At 36.8% G+C, this 14,451-nt stretch overlaps 1 protein-coding gene across 1 annotated transcript in view; it reads right to left on the bottom strand.

Moving 5' to 3' along the window:
- Positions 1 to 14,451, bottom strand: part of LOC102250919 (collagen alpha-1(XXIV) chain) — a 113,041-nt gene that overhangs the window by 19,902 nt on the left and 78,688 nt on the right. Inside the window, exons 12-13 of the mRNA XM_014532756.1 lie at positions 13,547 to 13,600; positions 9,393 to 9,437 (exon numbers count right to left, since the gene is read on the bottom strand). Coding sequence (XP_014388242.1) covers positions 9,393 to 9,437; positions 13,547 to 13,600 — 99 coding nt within the window. The remainder of the gene's footprint in view (positions 1 to 9,392; positions 9,438 to 13,546; positions 13,601 to 14,451) is intronic.

Below are 14,451 nucleotides of genomic sequence, written 5' to 3' on the forward strand. Positions count from 1 at the left end.
AAATTCTAAAGTCCTACAAGCAACTTTTACTATGAGGTGATGCTTAATATAAGAACCACTGACATTAGTTCTAGATTTGTAAAATTTAAGTGAATCACCTCTGAATACTTTTGCTGCTTTTTATTTTTTGTTTCAAATTATAATTAATGAATATCAATATTAGTTAAATTTTTATATTCACTTTTTAAACTTTTAAATTTAATTTAATTAAACATCTATACTGAAAACAATAATTCTAATATTTCTTATCTACCTCATTGCCAATGTAAAGAATTTTTGTCATGCTTCATGAGTTTTGTGTCTATACCTATGAAATGCAACTTTAAGAGTAATATGATTTCTTAAATAATGCACAACATTCTCAGTCTCTTGAGTGCAGCTGTTGCAAATATTGCACTAATTCTATTACCTCTGAAACCATACATGGGAACACAAAGAGAAGCAAGAAAATAGAACCTTTGCATTACCAGGAAATAGTACTTTATTATATAAGAGACTATTGCAATGAAAGGAGAATTAGATAACTTAATTAATGTATCTGTTACTGCCTGCTCCAACCCATACCACAATCTTGAGAGTTTCTGTCTCTACTGATGGCAATGGTACCATCTACAAACCTCTACGGCATTCAGAACTGAGGTTATAAGCAAGAGATGTGGAGAACAATTTCTCTGAGGCTTGAATATTATTATCTATAGTGGCCAGCCTCAAAGATGAATCCCTCCATGATTCTCACTTCCTGGTATTAATGCCCTTGTGTAGAACCATCCATTTGAAAAATGGCTAGTCTATGTGACCAACTTAATACAGAAGTGATAGTGTGCAGCTTCTAAGGCTAGTTCACTTTGCCCATAGACCCCTTACTCTGGTCATGAAGACACTCAAGTTGGCATGTGGAGAGTCCCTCAAGAGGAGGAAGTGAGGCCTCCCACCAACTAGTGCCAAAATGGCCAGCCAGTAGTGAGCCACCTTCAAAGTGGATCCCCTAGCCCCAGTCAAGCCTTCAGATGACTATAGCCCTGCCCCAAATCTCAACTATAACCTCATGGGAAAGCCTAAACTAGACCCACACAAATAAGCCACTCCCAAATTCTTGACCCACAGAAACTCTGAGAAATAATATATATTTATTGCTGTTTTAAACCACTAACAGGTATTCTGTTACACAGAAATAGATAATTAACACATAGTAACACAAGTGGATGTCTAGGGTTACTTTGCCAATGATAAGTGCCGGATCCTGAGGAACAAGGGTACTCTTACCAATAAATACATTTATTTGTTCATGATGTTCAGGGCCTTCAAAGGTGCAGATCCCAGATCAAATTTTTCTCTTTGTCTGGGCCTAACAATGGTACTATTACCAATAATGATAGTTTTCAAACACTAAAAACAAAAGAAGTATTCCAGACTTCATATGCCTGAAAATATGTGTGTTAATATTTTAGAACACACATAGATACTATACTCAGTAGTATAAGTAAATATCTTGAAACAGTGGGAAAGTTATTGCTTAGGGAGTCTAGTAAAAGGATTATTTTCCAACTTCTACATAGAAATTAGAAAAAATACTGCATATAAAATATTTAGAGAAATATGAGGACCAAGGTAGTCATAAAATACTAATGCCCAGATTTGTAAAATTTAAAAACATAAAAGCAATGCAAACTTTTTTTGTTGTTAAATACCACAGTTAACTATGATTATATTATGCTCTTTCTAAAGAATGAATATTTAGAAACAACATGTTTGATCTAAAATAGAGATAGATAAAAAATAATCATAAAAGGCATATACACTAACTAGGCATTACCAATAAAAACAGAAATTCAACTTTTTTCCAAGACTAAGCAATGAAAAGAGATGATCACACTAACTTATCTAGGATTAGAAACACTAAAAACAAACAAAAAAACAAACAAACAAAAACACACAAAAAAACCCCAGAAGTTAATTCACATGTTCTACATATGAATACATATTACCAAGAAATTGTGGTGTTTTAAAATCCTTTAAGAAACACAATTACTGTAGGAAAAGGCTCCAGTGTGGAGTACTCTGCTATGATCCAGTTTCTGCCCCCTTCTTTTCCTCACAGGTAGGACAATTTGATCTGCACTTCAAGGGCCAACCATGTCCTGATAGTTGGGACTAATTTTAAACTTAGGTAGGAATGTAAGGAATTCTTGTCCAATTCTCAGACACTTAGCATCAAGTCAGGCTTATTGCTAACCTAGCTATGATTTGGAACTCAGTTCTCAGAGTCAAGTCCCTGCCTTATTCTTAAGGTTTGGTTACAACCTTGTACTCCAGTTCTAGGAATTGGAGTCTCACTTATTCCTGTGTGCAAGAACCAGGTTTGGTACACAGTATCATGTCCTATCCCTCAATCACAAGGGCCCTCACCTTATTCTTGCCATTTTTCCACACAGAGAATTTAGTCCCTAAACCCACGCCAAATCTCACTGCCATATTTGTACCCACACCCTCACATTCCTGGTTTTGATAACCTACAAGGTTCTCCACGTTTTCTCTTAATGTATCTGCCCTGAAAATAACTGCCTGGCTGTATTTCCACTTGTTGGCAGAGCTATGAAAACTAGCTCTGCCTAGCCTTCCCCCAAATTACCAACTGTACACCATTGAGTATTCCTCTTCTCAATACCTGTCCCAAACTTGAAAGTAGGTTTAATTCAATGTCTTGGGCTCTTGTTAGGCTATAGTTAGCCAAATATAATTTCTATGAACTATACCCAGTAAAACAGAATCTAGAAAATACATTTTTTCCTGAAAGAGGCAGAATCATTTAAAAATTAATGAGTTTTCCTAATGCTCTAGCAACAGTAGTACTTTATGATAGAATTAAATGCAACCTTTTCCTAGGCAAAAGAAAACACCGTTTCCAAAGTTTCCATAAAATGTATGTATATGAAATACTACTGTGCAGTACAAATTTAAGATGCTCTTGAGCTAAAGATAGAAACTAATAACAGATGTCTAACAGAAGGATTTTATATCCTGAAATTCTAACACTGGAGTTAGAAGCCAAAATACAGTTTCCTTTAAATAGAGTCTTGTAGCAGAAGGATGTGTAAGAAAAGAAGAGGAGACACTCCTTTCTAGAATTAGAACACAGTTGAGTGTTACAATGCCTCCACTCTTGTAAGGCTGTGATATTTTGATTTTCATAGGAAGAAAACAGAGTACACTTTTTCTCTTTGTCAAACTTTAAATGTAATATGATTTTTAAAAATAATCGATTCCTATCAGGTCTGAAAAACTCCTGATTTTTCTGTTACAAAATATTTATTTTAACTTTGTTTTTATTGTTGACACTATTACAGATGTACCCATTTTCCTCCCTTTTTCCCACCTATACCCAGGCCCCTGCACCTGACAGAGAGAGAGAGAGAGAGAGAGAGAGAGAGAGAGAGAGGAGGGGGGGAGAAAACCTCTCTCTATATTTTTTAAATATATTTTATTGATTTTAGAGAGGAAGGGAGAGAGAGAGAGACAGAAACATCAATGATGAGAATCATTGATCAGCTGCCTCCTGCTCGTCCCCTACTGGGGATTGAACCCAAAACTCAGGCATGTGCCCTTGACCAGAATTGAACCCAGGGCCCTTCAGTCCGCAGGCCGACGCTCTATCCATTGAGCCAATCCAGCCATGGCTAAAACCTCTATATTTTGACAACAGTTTGAGAGTTGTTTAGAGTAAAACTCCCAATCTCCAATTTCATGTTTATCTTCAATCCAGGCAAGTTAGTTCTGGCATGTATTTTAGGTCTATGGAACCATACAAATATGCATAGCCAATTTAGTATGAGAGAATACTGACTCAATCAATCTGGGAGCCCTGTAAAATGCTTTCTTTCAAAGCAACTGTAGAAATATCCTGATTGTGGCACTACAGGATGAAGTTTAAAAACTTTTCATTGGAAATGGAGCTACTTGGAATTATGTAATATATATAAAACCTGAAGTGAACAAATACATACAAATCCTCCTTCTGTTCTTTCCCTGTTTTTTACAAATAGCATTCTTCTTTTTTATTATAAATCAGTGGATGGTTTTATGCTTTTAAGGAAACTGACTCATATCAGATACGTTCCAAGAAGCTTCTCAAATAAAGACAATAAAGCATGTAAAATAGAATAGTAGTAATATGGTCTTTAAAAGGTTCTGACCAGCCCTGGCCAGTGTGGCTGTTTGTCGGCGCATCGTCCCGTACACAGAAAAGTCATGGGTTCGGCTCTTGGTCAGGGCACAAACTCAGGTTTCAGGTTCAATCCCCAGGAGGGGGAGTACGAGTGGCAACTGATGGATGTTTCACTCTCATGTTAATGTTTCTCTCTCCCTCTTCCTTCGGCTCTTCTTAAACTCAATTAAAAAAAAAACCAAAAAAACAAAAGGCATGTCCTCAGGTGAAGATTAAAAAAAAGAGGCCTGGCCAATAAAGATTGTCGGCTCTTGGTCAGGGCACAAACTCAGGTTTCAGGTTCAATCCCCAGGAGGGGGAGTACGAGTGGCAACTGATGGATGTTTCACTCTCATGTTAATGTTTCTCTCTCCCTCTTCCTTCGGCTCTTCTTAAACTCAATTAAAAAAAAAAACCAAAAAAACAAAAGGCATGTCCTCAGGTGAAGATTAAAAAAAAGAGGCCTGGCCAATAAAGATTGTCTACTACCATATTTTGATAGATCTCTGGAGAAAGGATTTGAGTTCTTTTCACAGACAGTGAAAAGAATGAATTAGCAGTGTCTTGGGCTTCCTCATCTTCAAAGACTGGTTCTACTGAATGCATCTAGAACCCTATGGCTGTCCTCTGGTATTAACTGACCGTAAAGATTTTGATCCAATGTAGAGCATGTAGGAGGGGAGGAGAGGAAGAGATAGGAACTATATCTTATATCCAAAAGCATGAGTACACATTATTGACTAATATATAACTGATTACATGAGGTTTTAAACATATAGTGATTAGTAAGTACTTTATACTAAGATCTTGAAATCATAAATAGCTTATAATACAAGCAAGAAAAATTCTCAAATACCAACAATCTAAGACCAAGGAACAAATGAATTTGCTAATATAATTATTTTTATATACTCTTTCTTCCCAAAATAAACCAAATTCCTAACAAAGCCAGTTTTCCTACTCTTCCTGTTGAAAACAAAAACAGATTTTGTTACAAATATCAACTCAATTCCTAAACACTGAATAAGCACAATGTTTTATTTTTTGGGGAAAAAAGAGTTTTCTGGGAAGTAAAATTTAATGTGAAACAACTTTTAACACAAACATTAAATTTAAAAATACCAGTATGAGGCTAAATAATAAATAACTCTTGAATAACCAAAATAATATGTTATTTATAATGTATCCATTTTCAATAGCATTCATATAATATTTCTACTGTCTAAGAGAAGATATCTCTTACTTGTGAACCTATAATTTTATTTTAAAAAATACAGACATCACTAGGAAGTTGGCTCACAACTACTTAATTCCATGCTTAATGTTTACTCAGGAAAATAAGTGACCATTTGGCCAGCTATATGAGTATATGATTTATAGCAACATCTTTCAAAACCGAAGCTTAGCAATATTACTAACTCTTGAACAGCTATAAACAGGATTTTCACCACTCCTCTATAATTATGTTATATCTAACACTAGAGGCCTGGTGCATGAAAATTCATTCACTATTGGGGGGGGGGTACCTCAGCCCAGCTTGCTCACAGTCCAGGAGCCCTCAGGGGCAGGAGGCGACCCAGCGATCAGGGGAAGGCGATGCCCCTATCACACCTTTGCTGCTGCCACTGCCACCAGTGCAGGCCTCAGCCAGCCCTGGTTACCTGAGCCTCTGGCAGCCCTAGGCAGCTAGGCAACCACCATCTGAGGCTTGCCTGCACCTTGGACCCACCCTGGGCGGCTGGGCAGCTGACATTCAAGGCTTGCCCGCGGCTGGGGGGCTGAGGGCAGGTTCAGTCGCACCATGTGCCTGCAACCCCTGGCAGGGCTGAAAGGACTGGGGGACTCTGGAGGGGCTGATGGGACTGGGCACCACCATCTTGTGGCTATGGGCACTGCCATCTTTGTGATGGTGTGATGATCAATTTGCATATTCCATCTTTATTAGATAGGATAATATCAATATGTATACATTTAAATACTTTGTAAATTATTAATATCAAACATAGATCTTTAGTACACAAGTTAGAAACCAACTCAGTATTCCAAAAAAGCTCACCTTGATTACATTTAGAAAGACCTGAACTTGGACTTGGAAGTTTTCTATGCCTATTACCTTCACTATATTGACTGTCAGGTGTTTCGTAGTACACATAATGCAGAAAGAGAAGTAAACTATTTTATCAGTTTCTGGCCTTAATTTCAGAAACTTCAAAAATCTAAGTGTAAAATGTTACATAAAACTTAAAAAGTTATCTATAAAGAGCTACGGTTATTCTACAAATTACGTAACAATAATTACTTAAAACTGAATCATAATATTCTATGTTCATAAGACTGATACTTCTACTTACCTACAATTTGAGGAAACAAGCTTATTTGAAATACAAAAAGACTAATTCGGTTAAAGGGGAGTAATAATGAAAATAAAATACATCTTTTCATACTATTCATACTGATGATAGTAAATTAAATAATGTGGGATCCACAGAGCAGTAGCTGCCTAATGAGGCATCAGCCCACAGTTATAAATAGTTCTGATATAGCAGAAAACTGGAGGTAACAGTATGACATTTGTATAGCCAAAAGTGTCTTCGATATAGGTACTTTCAGATTTCAACCTTTCTAGGTTACTGCAATATTCTTTCAGATGCATGGATTTCTGTCAGCATTTTTATGGAGGCCTGGAATCCTTTAGTTCTGCTTCTGTATTTGAATGTCTACTTTACCGATAACAACAAATAGCATACATGATTTAATAGATTACCAAGAGAAAATGGCCGTATTTAAATTCCACACAACTAACATTTTCCACATCATAGAGAGTGGACATATCAAAAGATATTTTCTTTTTACTGTTACTTAAACAGCAATGAGACCATTCTTCTCATGGGATTTTAATCACCTAAACTGACAAGTACAAGTGCCTCATGATGCATACTACCCCATGCTAATATGTTTGCCCTTACATAATATCAAAGCTATCTGAAGATGATTTTACTTAAAATGAACAGAACATAAGGGAGCCTTACACATAGGATAATATTCTGTAAGAATCTGTGAGGTCAGCCTTGGCATAATTTCCTTGCAGCTAGAACTGTATCTTATTCTAAGCACAGCAATTTCCTCATAAACACGGCCAAATCATTTTGTGGCAAAGACAAGAAAAAGTATATATACTATACATGATATATTACAGCATCAGACAAATTTTCTATTATAAACACTATTTACGAAAAAATAGGATACATGTGTCCTTCAAATATAATTTTTCTAAGGATCTACATCTATTACAAAAGCATACATTTTTAAATTAATAAAATTTTACAGATTTTGTAATATAAAGAAGAGTATAATCAAAGAACCCAGTACTGGTTTTCCAGTTTTTCTTGAACTACCCTTTTGAAATAGATAGCATGTGTTGGATAATTTTATAATTCTCCCTGGTGTAAGAAACCCAGACCTTATCTATAAATTTCCATAAATAATTTTATAGTTCATTGTGGAGTAGCAAACTAGATATTACCTATATATTGCCAAGATAAATTTAATATTTATATACGACCAGCCACATTAGTAAAGTTGGGAGCTACTGAACTGACATATCAGAGGAGCTCTAAGAAAATATTTTTTCACCAATCCCTAAAATTCCACCATTGCAGATTATTTATTTTGTCTTAAAATATGTTTAAAATATAATTGCTAATAGGTAAGGTAACATTTTAAACACTGGAACTAATTTATATAGTGGCATAAATAACTTAATTTGTTCTTCTACTGACAGCATACTTTGATAAGAGAAGAATGGGAAAAAATTAAGCACAGAATGGAGAATACAAGAATAATGAAGATAAACTTAACCTACTGTCAATTTTGAGACAGCCTACATTTGCACATTTAATTTAAATATTTAACACATAATAAATGGAGAAGTATTTGTGTTTGAGGGGTAAAACAAAGAAATTACATTTTAACATTTTGAAGTAAAGTAGAGTGTAATTAAATTAGACGGCATACAAAATATTTAGCACAGGGCTTGAGAATAATCAGTGGTAATGATGGGAATGGTAACAGTTCAGTTGTTGCTACAAGGCTAGTCTTAAAGTTGAATGTAAGTGCAAGAAAAAAATGTTTGGCTTATTTTTTATACTTTGACAGTTTGGTAAGTTCAATCTTAATACATTAAAGTCTTTAAAGTGAAACTTTAAAATAATTTTTATCATATTTTGTCTAAAAGACGGGAAAAAATAAATAATGCTCTTCTAAGCAATGAGTAGAAGACAGTCAGCAGAAATAACTAAGAAGTAAGAAAAAGGGTCCTGGATTTGTATTCAGAGGAGCTGGGCTCAATTCTTGATTTTACCAATTTTAACTATGTGATTCTGAGCAAGTCTTTTAACATCTACCTTTAAGAACTATTGCAAAGGTCAAAGGATAAAATGCTTTAAAATAATATAAATATTCTGGTGAGATATGTAATTCTTTAGCATTATCATCAAGGTTTTATTTATATACACCAAAGTTTAGAAAAGGTATCATGAAAAGCAATTTTCTTCCTCATAGACTAGAGAACAGTGTAGCACAGAATGTCCCACCCTAGTCATTATCTTTGGATAACAGCACATGTGAAAAGCAGGTGGTGGATTAGCTGTACTGACTCAGCCAGGGTAACCTGAAGATGCTCCCCTGAACCACACACAGCTTTTTCATTGGTTAAATAGGGTATTGGATGATGTCAAAATGTCCACCCATCTCTCAGAAGTATTACATTATCTGGAAAAATTCACCTTCATTGATTTTTTTTTAACCTGAAAATATAACAAGCTATAACAAAGTAGTTTCTCAGCTAACATCTGAAGCAGGCCTGTAAAAAACCTCTAAACCATGAGAGTGAATAGTATTATCATCAGTGTTTTAAATTGTTCATGTATTTTCTGTGACATATTAGCCCCTTGTTATGGGGGAAAAGGTACATTAAATGGGTTAGAAGTGCTAATTTTTAAATTACTTTTAATCTAAATTTTCCTTCACATTCTCAGGTAGTACTTGCTAGATTGTGGCAAAAATTAAATTCTGTTGAATGACATGGATTGTGGATGAGATTAACCACATTCATATTTTAATAGGTGAGAAACATACACATAATTAGATTATATTGCTCTAACTGAACCTCGGGAAACAAGAATTGAACTACCTGTCTTCCCTTAAGACCCTTCTTTCCACGAATCCCAGGAACACCCTAGAATATAAAAAAATATATAAAAAATAAATATTTGTTGAATAAATGATTGAGCTAGACACTTCTTCTCAAACATTAATGAAATATGCCAAAGATAGAAATAAAGTGTTTTTTAAATTGGTGAGATATTCAGAAACGCTTCAATATATTAACGTAACTGAAGCAGACCCTTTTCTTCACCTTCAGGAATCCATCCCATCTGTACCTCCAAATGGAATCCCGACATTTCTCTGGTGATAGTTATTTGTCCACAGGTAGGCATACAATCAAACTTGACACAACCAGACAACAGGGAGGTCTTATTTTCCATGCCCAAGGGCCAATTACCTCCCCTCTGTCCCCATGTCTCACTGGCTTGACATACACAAGGGCACATTTAGCCTGTACACTGTCAATCTAGCAATCACATGGGAGATAAGCCTTAGGATAAAGCCAACATTAGGCAAGGCAAAGCAGGGGGAAGGATGATGACCTCATTGAAAGGCAAAGCAGGGAGAAGGATGATGACATCATTGGGCTCAAAATCATACTGTGCCTGGATCCCACCTAACCTGTGGATTTCTGGTCATGTAAGAAACAGCAGGGCATAGTTCTTAAGCACTGAGTCTTTGGAGCCAGAATATCTATGTTCAAATCCTGGCTCTGATCTTAATATATAGTCATTCTCTCTGTGCCTCATTTTCTTCATCTATAGTAAGAATAATAATAGTCCCTATCTCACTGGGTATTATGAATTAATTAATAAGCAGTATTTTTACAGGGCCTTGCATATGTACTAGCATAAACATTCAATAAATAATTTGTAATTATCCTTATTATCATTATTAAAAATGTCCTCCTTTTTAAAGCCAGTTTGAGTTGGGGTTTTCTTTAACTTGCATTCCAAAGCACCCTGATATAATCACTTTGAGACTTATAACAACTTACTAGAGGCCCAGTGAATGAAATTCGTGCAAGGGGTGTGTGTGCCCCTCAGCCTAGCCTGCTCCCTCTCCAATCTGGGACCCCTCTCACAATCCATGACTGCTGGCCCCCAACTGCTCGCCTGCCTGCCTGCCTGATTGCCCCTAACTGCCCCACCCTGACAGCCTGATCACCCCCTAACTACACCCCTGCCAGCCTGATCAACGCCTAACTGCTCCCCTGCCAGCCCGATTGCCCCTAACTGCCCTCCCCTGTCCACCAGGTCACCCGTATCTGTCCTCTCCTGCAGGCCTGGTTGCCCCCAACTGCCCTCCCCTGCAGGGCTGGTCCCTCACAACTGCCCTCACCTGCAGGCCTGGTCCCCACCAACTGCCCTCCCCTGCAGGCCTGGTTGCTCCCAACTATCCTCCCTTGCAGGCCTGATCAACCACAACTGCCCTCCCCTGCCAGCCATCTTGTGGTGGCCATCTTGTGTGTTGGGGTGATAGTCAATTTGCATATTACTCTTCTATTAGATAGGATAAGCCTTAGAAACTAAGAAATCTGTCAGAACCATGTAACTTGGGATTAATAGTATCCTATCTGATAAAGAGGTAATATGCAAATTGACCATCATTCCAACACAAGATGGCTGCCCCCATGTGGTTAAAGATGGCCGCTCCCATGTGGACACAAGATGGCCTGCAGGGGAGGGCAGTTGTGGGCAATCAGACCAGCAGGGGAGGGCAGTTAGGGGTGACCGGGCTGGCATGGGAAGTCAGTTAGGGGCAAACAGGCTGGCAAGGGAGGGAAGTTAGGGGGACCGGGCCAACAGGGGAGGGCATTCGGGGGCAACCAGGCCAGCTGGGGAGGGCAGTTAGGGGCAATCAGGCTGGCAGGAGAGAGCAGTTAGGGGTGACCAGCCCGACAGGGCAGGGCAGTTAGGGTCAATTGAGCCATCAGGGGAGCAGTTAGGTGTTGATCAGGCTGGCAGGGGAGTGGTTAGGGGGTGATCAGGCTGCCATGTAGAAGCTGTTAGGGGCAATCAGGCAGGCAGGCAGGTGAGCAGTTGGGAGCCAGCATTCCTGGATATTGAGAGGAATGTCCGACTGCCCATTTATTTTGTTCATTAGGCAGATCGGGCCTAAACAGGCAGTCAGACATCCCGTGAGAGGTCCCAGATTGGAGAGGGTGCAGGCTGGGCTGAGGGACACACACACTCCTGTGCACGAATTTCGTGCACCAGGCCTCTAGTATAAAGATAAGTTTGAAGATATAATTGGTTAAAGCAATCCATCTATTTTCAACTCAACAGTGTCTGAGAAATACTTATCTAATGTCTCCTTTGAAAGAGAGTTTATAGGTGAGTATTATGATTAATTTCATTGGTACTTTATGCATCTTTATAGACTACCATCAACCTTATTTTTTTAATCAGATATTTTCTAAAATTTTAGTAGCTTCACTAAATCTCAGGATAGTGCAGAGAGAATTATATAAGCATTTTTTATAAATAAATATATTTTTCATAAATAAATATTATATATATTATTAAATTCAAGAAAGAACTGTTTCTTTCCATTTGTTTTCAGGAGTGATTAGCACTACATTATTTTTTTCTGCTTTTCTCTACTTAAATGTTTTATAACATAATGACACCTCACTAGGTACATCATTTATGGTTTTAATCAGAATTTTAAGTAGCCAAATGATATTAGGACATTGTACCATGATAGGCACACTATCTCACAATGATCTTATATTTATGATTTGCAAGGGTCTTAATATTTTTATACAGACTGGTCAAAATTAGTGCATATGATTGCAGGCAGTGTGCCTATTGAAGGTCAGTGTCAACACTAGGATCCTTAAATCTAAGATGGTAACATTTTGCAATGACTTATAACTTTGGCTTATTTACTACATCAATTACTAGAAATAAGTTCATGCCAAAAGGTCAAGAAAGAATTGTATCATGAGCAGCAGAGTAATTAACAATGTGAACTGTATATACCTCTTCGGTAAATGAGAAGCAGCTCAGTTGTTTGCATGATGGATTGGAAACATCATCTACAAGACTGCTGTATCACACGGCAGGTAAGTAGCTTAGTTGGGATCATGCTGAAGATATTTTTTACAAGTGAAACAAGTGACCTGTATGTTTTCCAAGGGTAAATCCTCACCTCATCTCACCAAAGAAGAATGAACATTTTGATTGCCTTTACAGCACGTTTAAATTCTGAATATTTCTTCTCTGGAAGGGCATTCACAAGTAATAACAAGAAAATGCAATTTAATTCACCCAGTTGAAAAACTATAAATTTGAAAACTCATCTAGCAAAGAATGATCTGGTTTACTTTCACTTGTTTCCAGAAAGGACAATTTTGGCTTCAATAGCATTCTTATAATAATAGAGTTAAATGCTAAATTTTGAATATGACTTTCTTTGCTTTCAAACCTTATGTTATGCTGATATTATTTAATTTTACTTTTTAAATTAATATTAACAATGTAAATGAAGGTATGCAAATAGAAATCAATAAACTGCTATGGCACCTAAAACTAGATAAGATGAAGTTGGAATGCCAGGCCTTTCTACATATCTGATTACTTTTTAAAAGTATAACATTATTTTGCAAATATTCAATCTTTATTTATAAGTACCTACATTTATGGATAGGTATCTTTCATTATTAAACTAAACAAAAAAATATATCTTCTGAATTATTTGCTGCCTAATGCATTATAAAATACAAGACCTGCTAAGAGTTTATACTTGAATTAAAGAGTAATGAATTACAAAATAAAATTTTCATGATTAGATATTTAATATTTCAATTTGTGTTTTTTTAACTGAATTAAAAATAGCTAGCCATATATATTTGTACCATTTACTTTCTCAAAACAAAATTTGGTAACATTTAAGAGAATTTAATTATATTTCTGGTAGGTAATTTATTTTAAAGCTGGCTTGCTTCACTTAGTAAGATGATGTGCCTGACACAGGAGTTCATGACTCCATTGTGTATGACCATATGTATATTACTCAGTAGGATGACCTGCCTGACACAGGAGTCCATGACCCTGCTGTACATCACCATATGTGTATCTCTCAGTAGGATGACCTGCCTGACAGAGCAGTCTTTGACTCTGCTGTACATCACCACATGCGCATCACTCTAAAGGTAATGTAAAACGTACTCACTCTCTCTCCTTCAGGCCCCAGCTGTCCTGCTTCCCCAGGAGAACCAATGAAACCCTTAAAGTGAAAAAACAACCTATATTATTTCATTTAGACATTCACCTTGTAATTCCAAATAGAGATCCTTGAATTTCTTCACAGCAATGTGAAATTATACAGCTTAACACTATGAATGTTTCCCTTACCTTATTGCTTTTCTTCCATAAGGTATAGATCAATCTTTTCATTAAAGAAAAAAAGTAGGGAACATAACTTAAGACATGGTAGCTAATAAAAATCAATAAGACCAAATCCACTAGCCAGTGTGGGTGAGTGGTTGAGCTTTGACCTATGAACCAGGAGGTTATGGGTTTGATTCCCGATTAGGGCACATGCCCAGGTTTCGGGCTCAGGCTGTGGGAATCGATCCCCAGCAGGAGGCAGCTGATCGATGATTCTCTGTCATCATTGATATTTCTCTCTCTCTCTCCCTCTCCCTTTCTCTCTGAAATCAATAAAAATATATTTTAAAAAACACACAACATGACCAAATCCTTTTCTTCATTGAATTTTATAGAGGACAGAAAATACATGTATATATTCAATTAAAATTTAAGCAAGATGGAGGTATCAAGAGACTATAACAAGGACAAAAAAAGACGCACAGGGGAGGACGAGATTCATTGTAAAGTGGCAGGAGGTCAGGGCACTCAAAGAAGGTTTCAAAGGAGACTGGCACTGGAGATAGGCCCACAGAGTAGGTAAAATCTTGATAAGCAGAGGCTGGAGAAAGAACACTCCAACCAGAATAATTATAGTGAACAGGGATATAATAGAGAGAGATCAGAAAGTGTTTTTAAATGATAACTGACAGAATTTCATGTGCAAGATGCTCTGAATAAGGGCCAAGACCCATTGTGCCCTCAGGA

This window comes from Myotis brandtii, unplaced genomic scaffold (assembly GCF_000412655.1).
Source record: "Myotis brandtii unplaced genomic scaffold, ASM41265v1 scaffold909, whole genome shotgun sequence".
Lineage (NCBI taxonomy): Eukaryota > Metazoa > Chordata > Mammalia > Chiroptera > Vespertilionidae > Myotis > Myotis brandtii.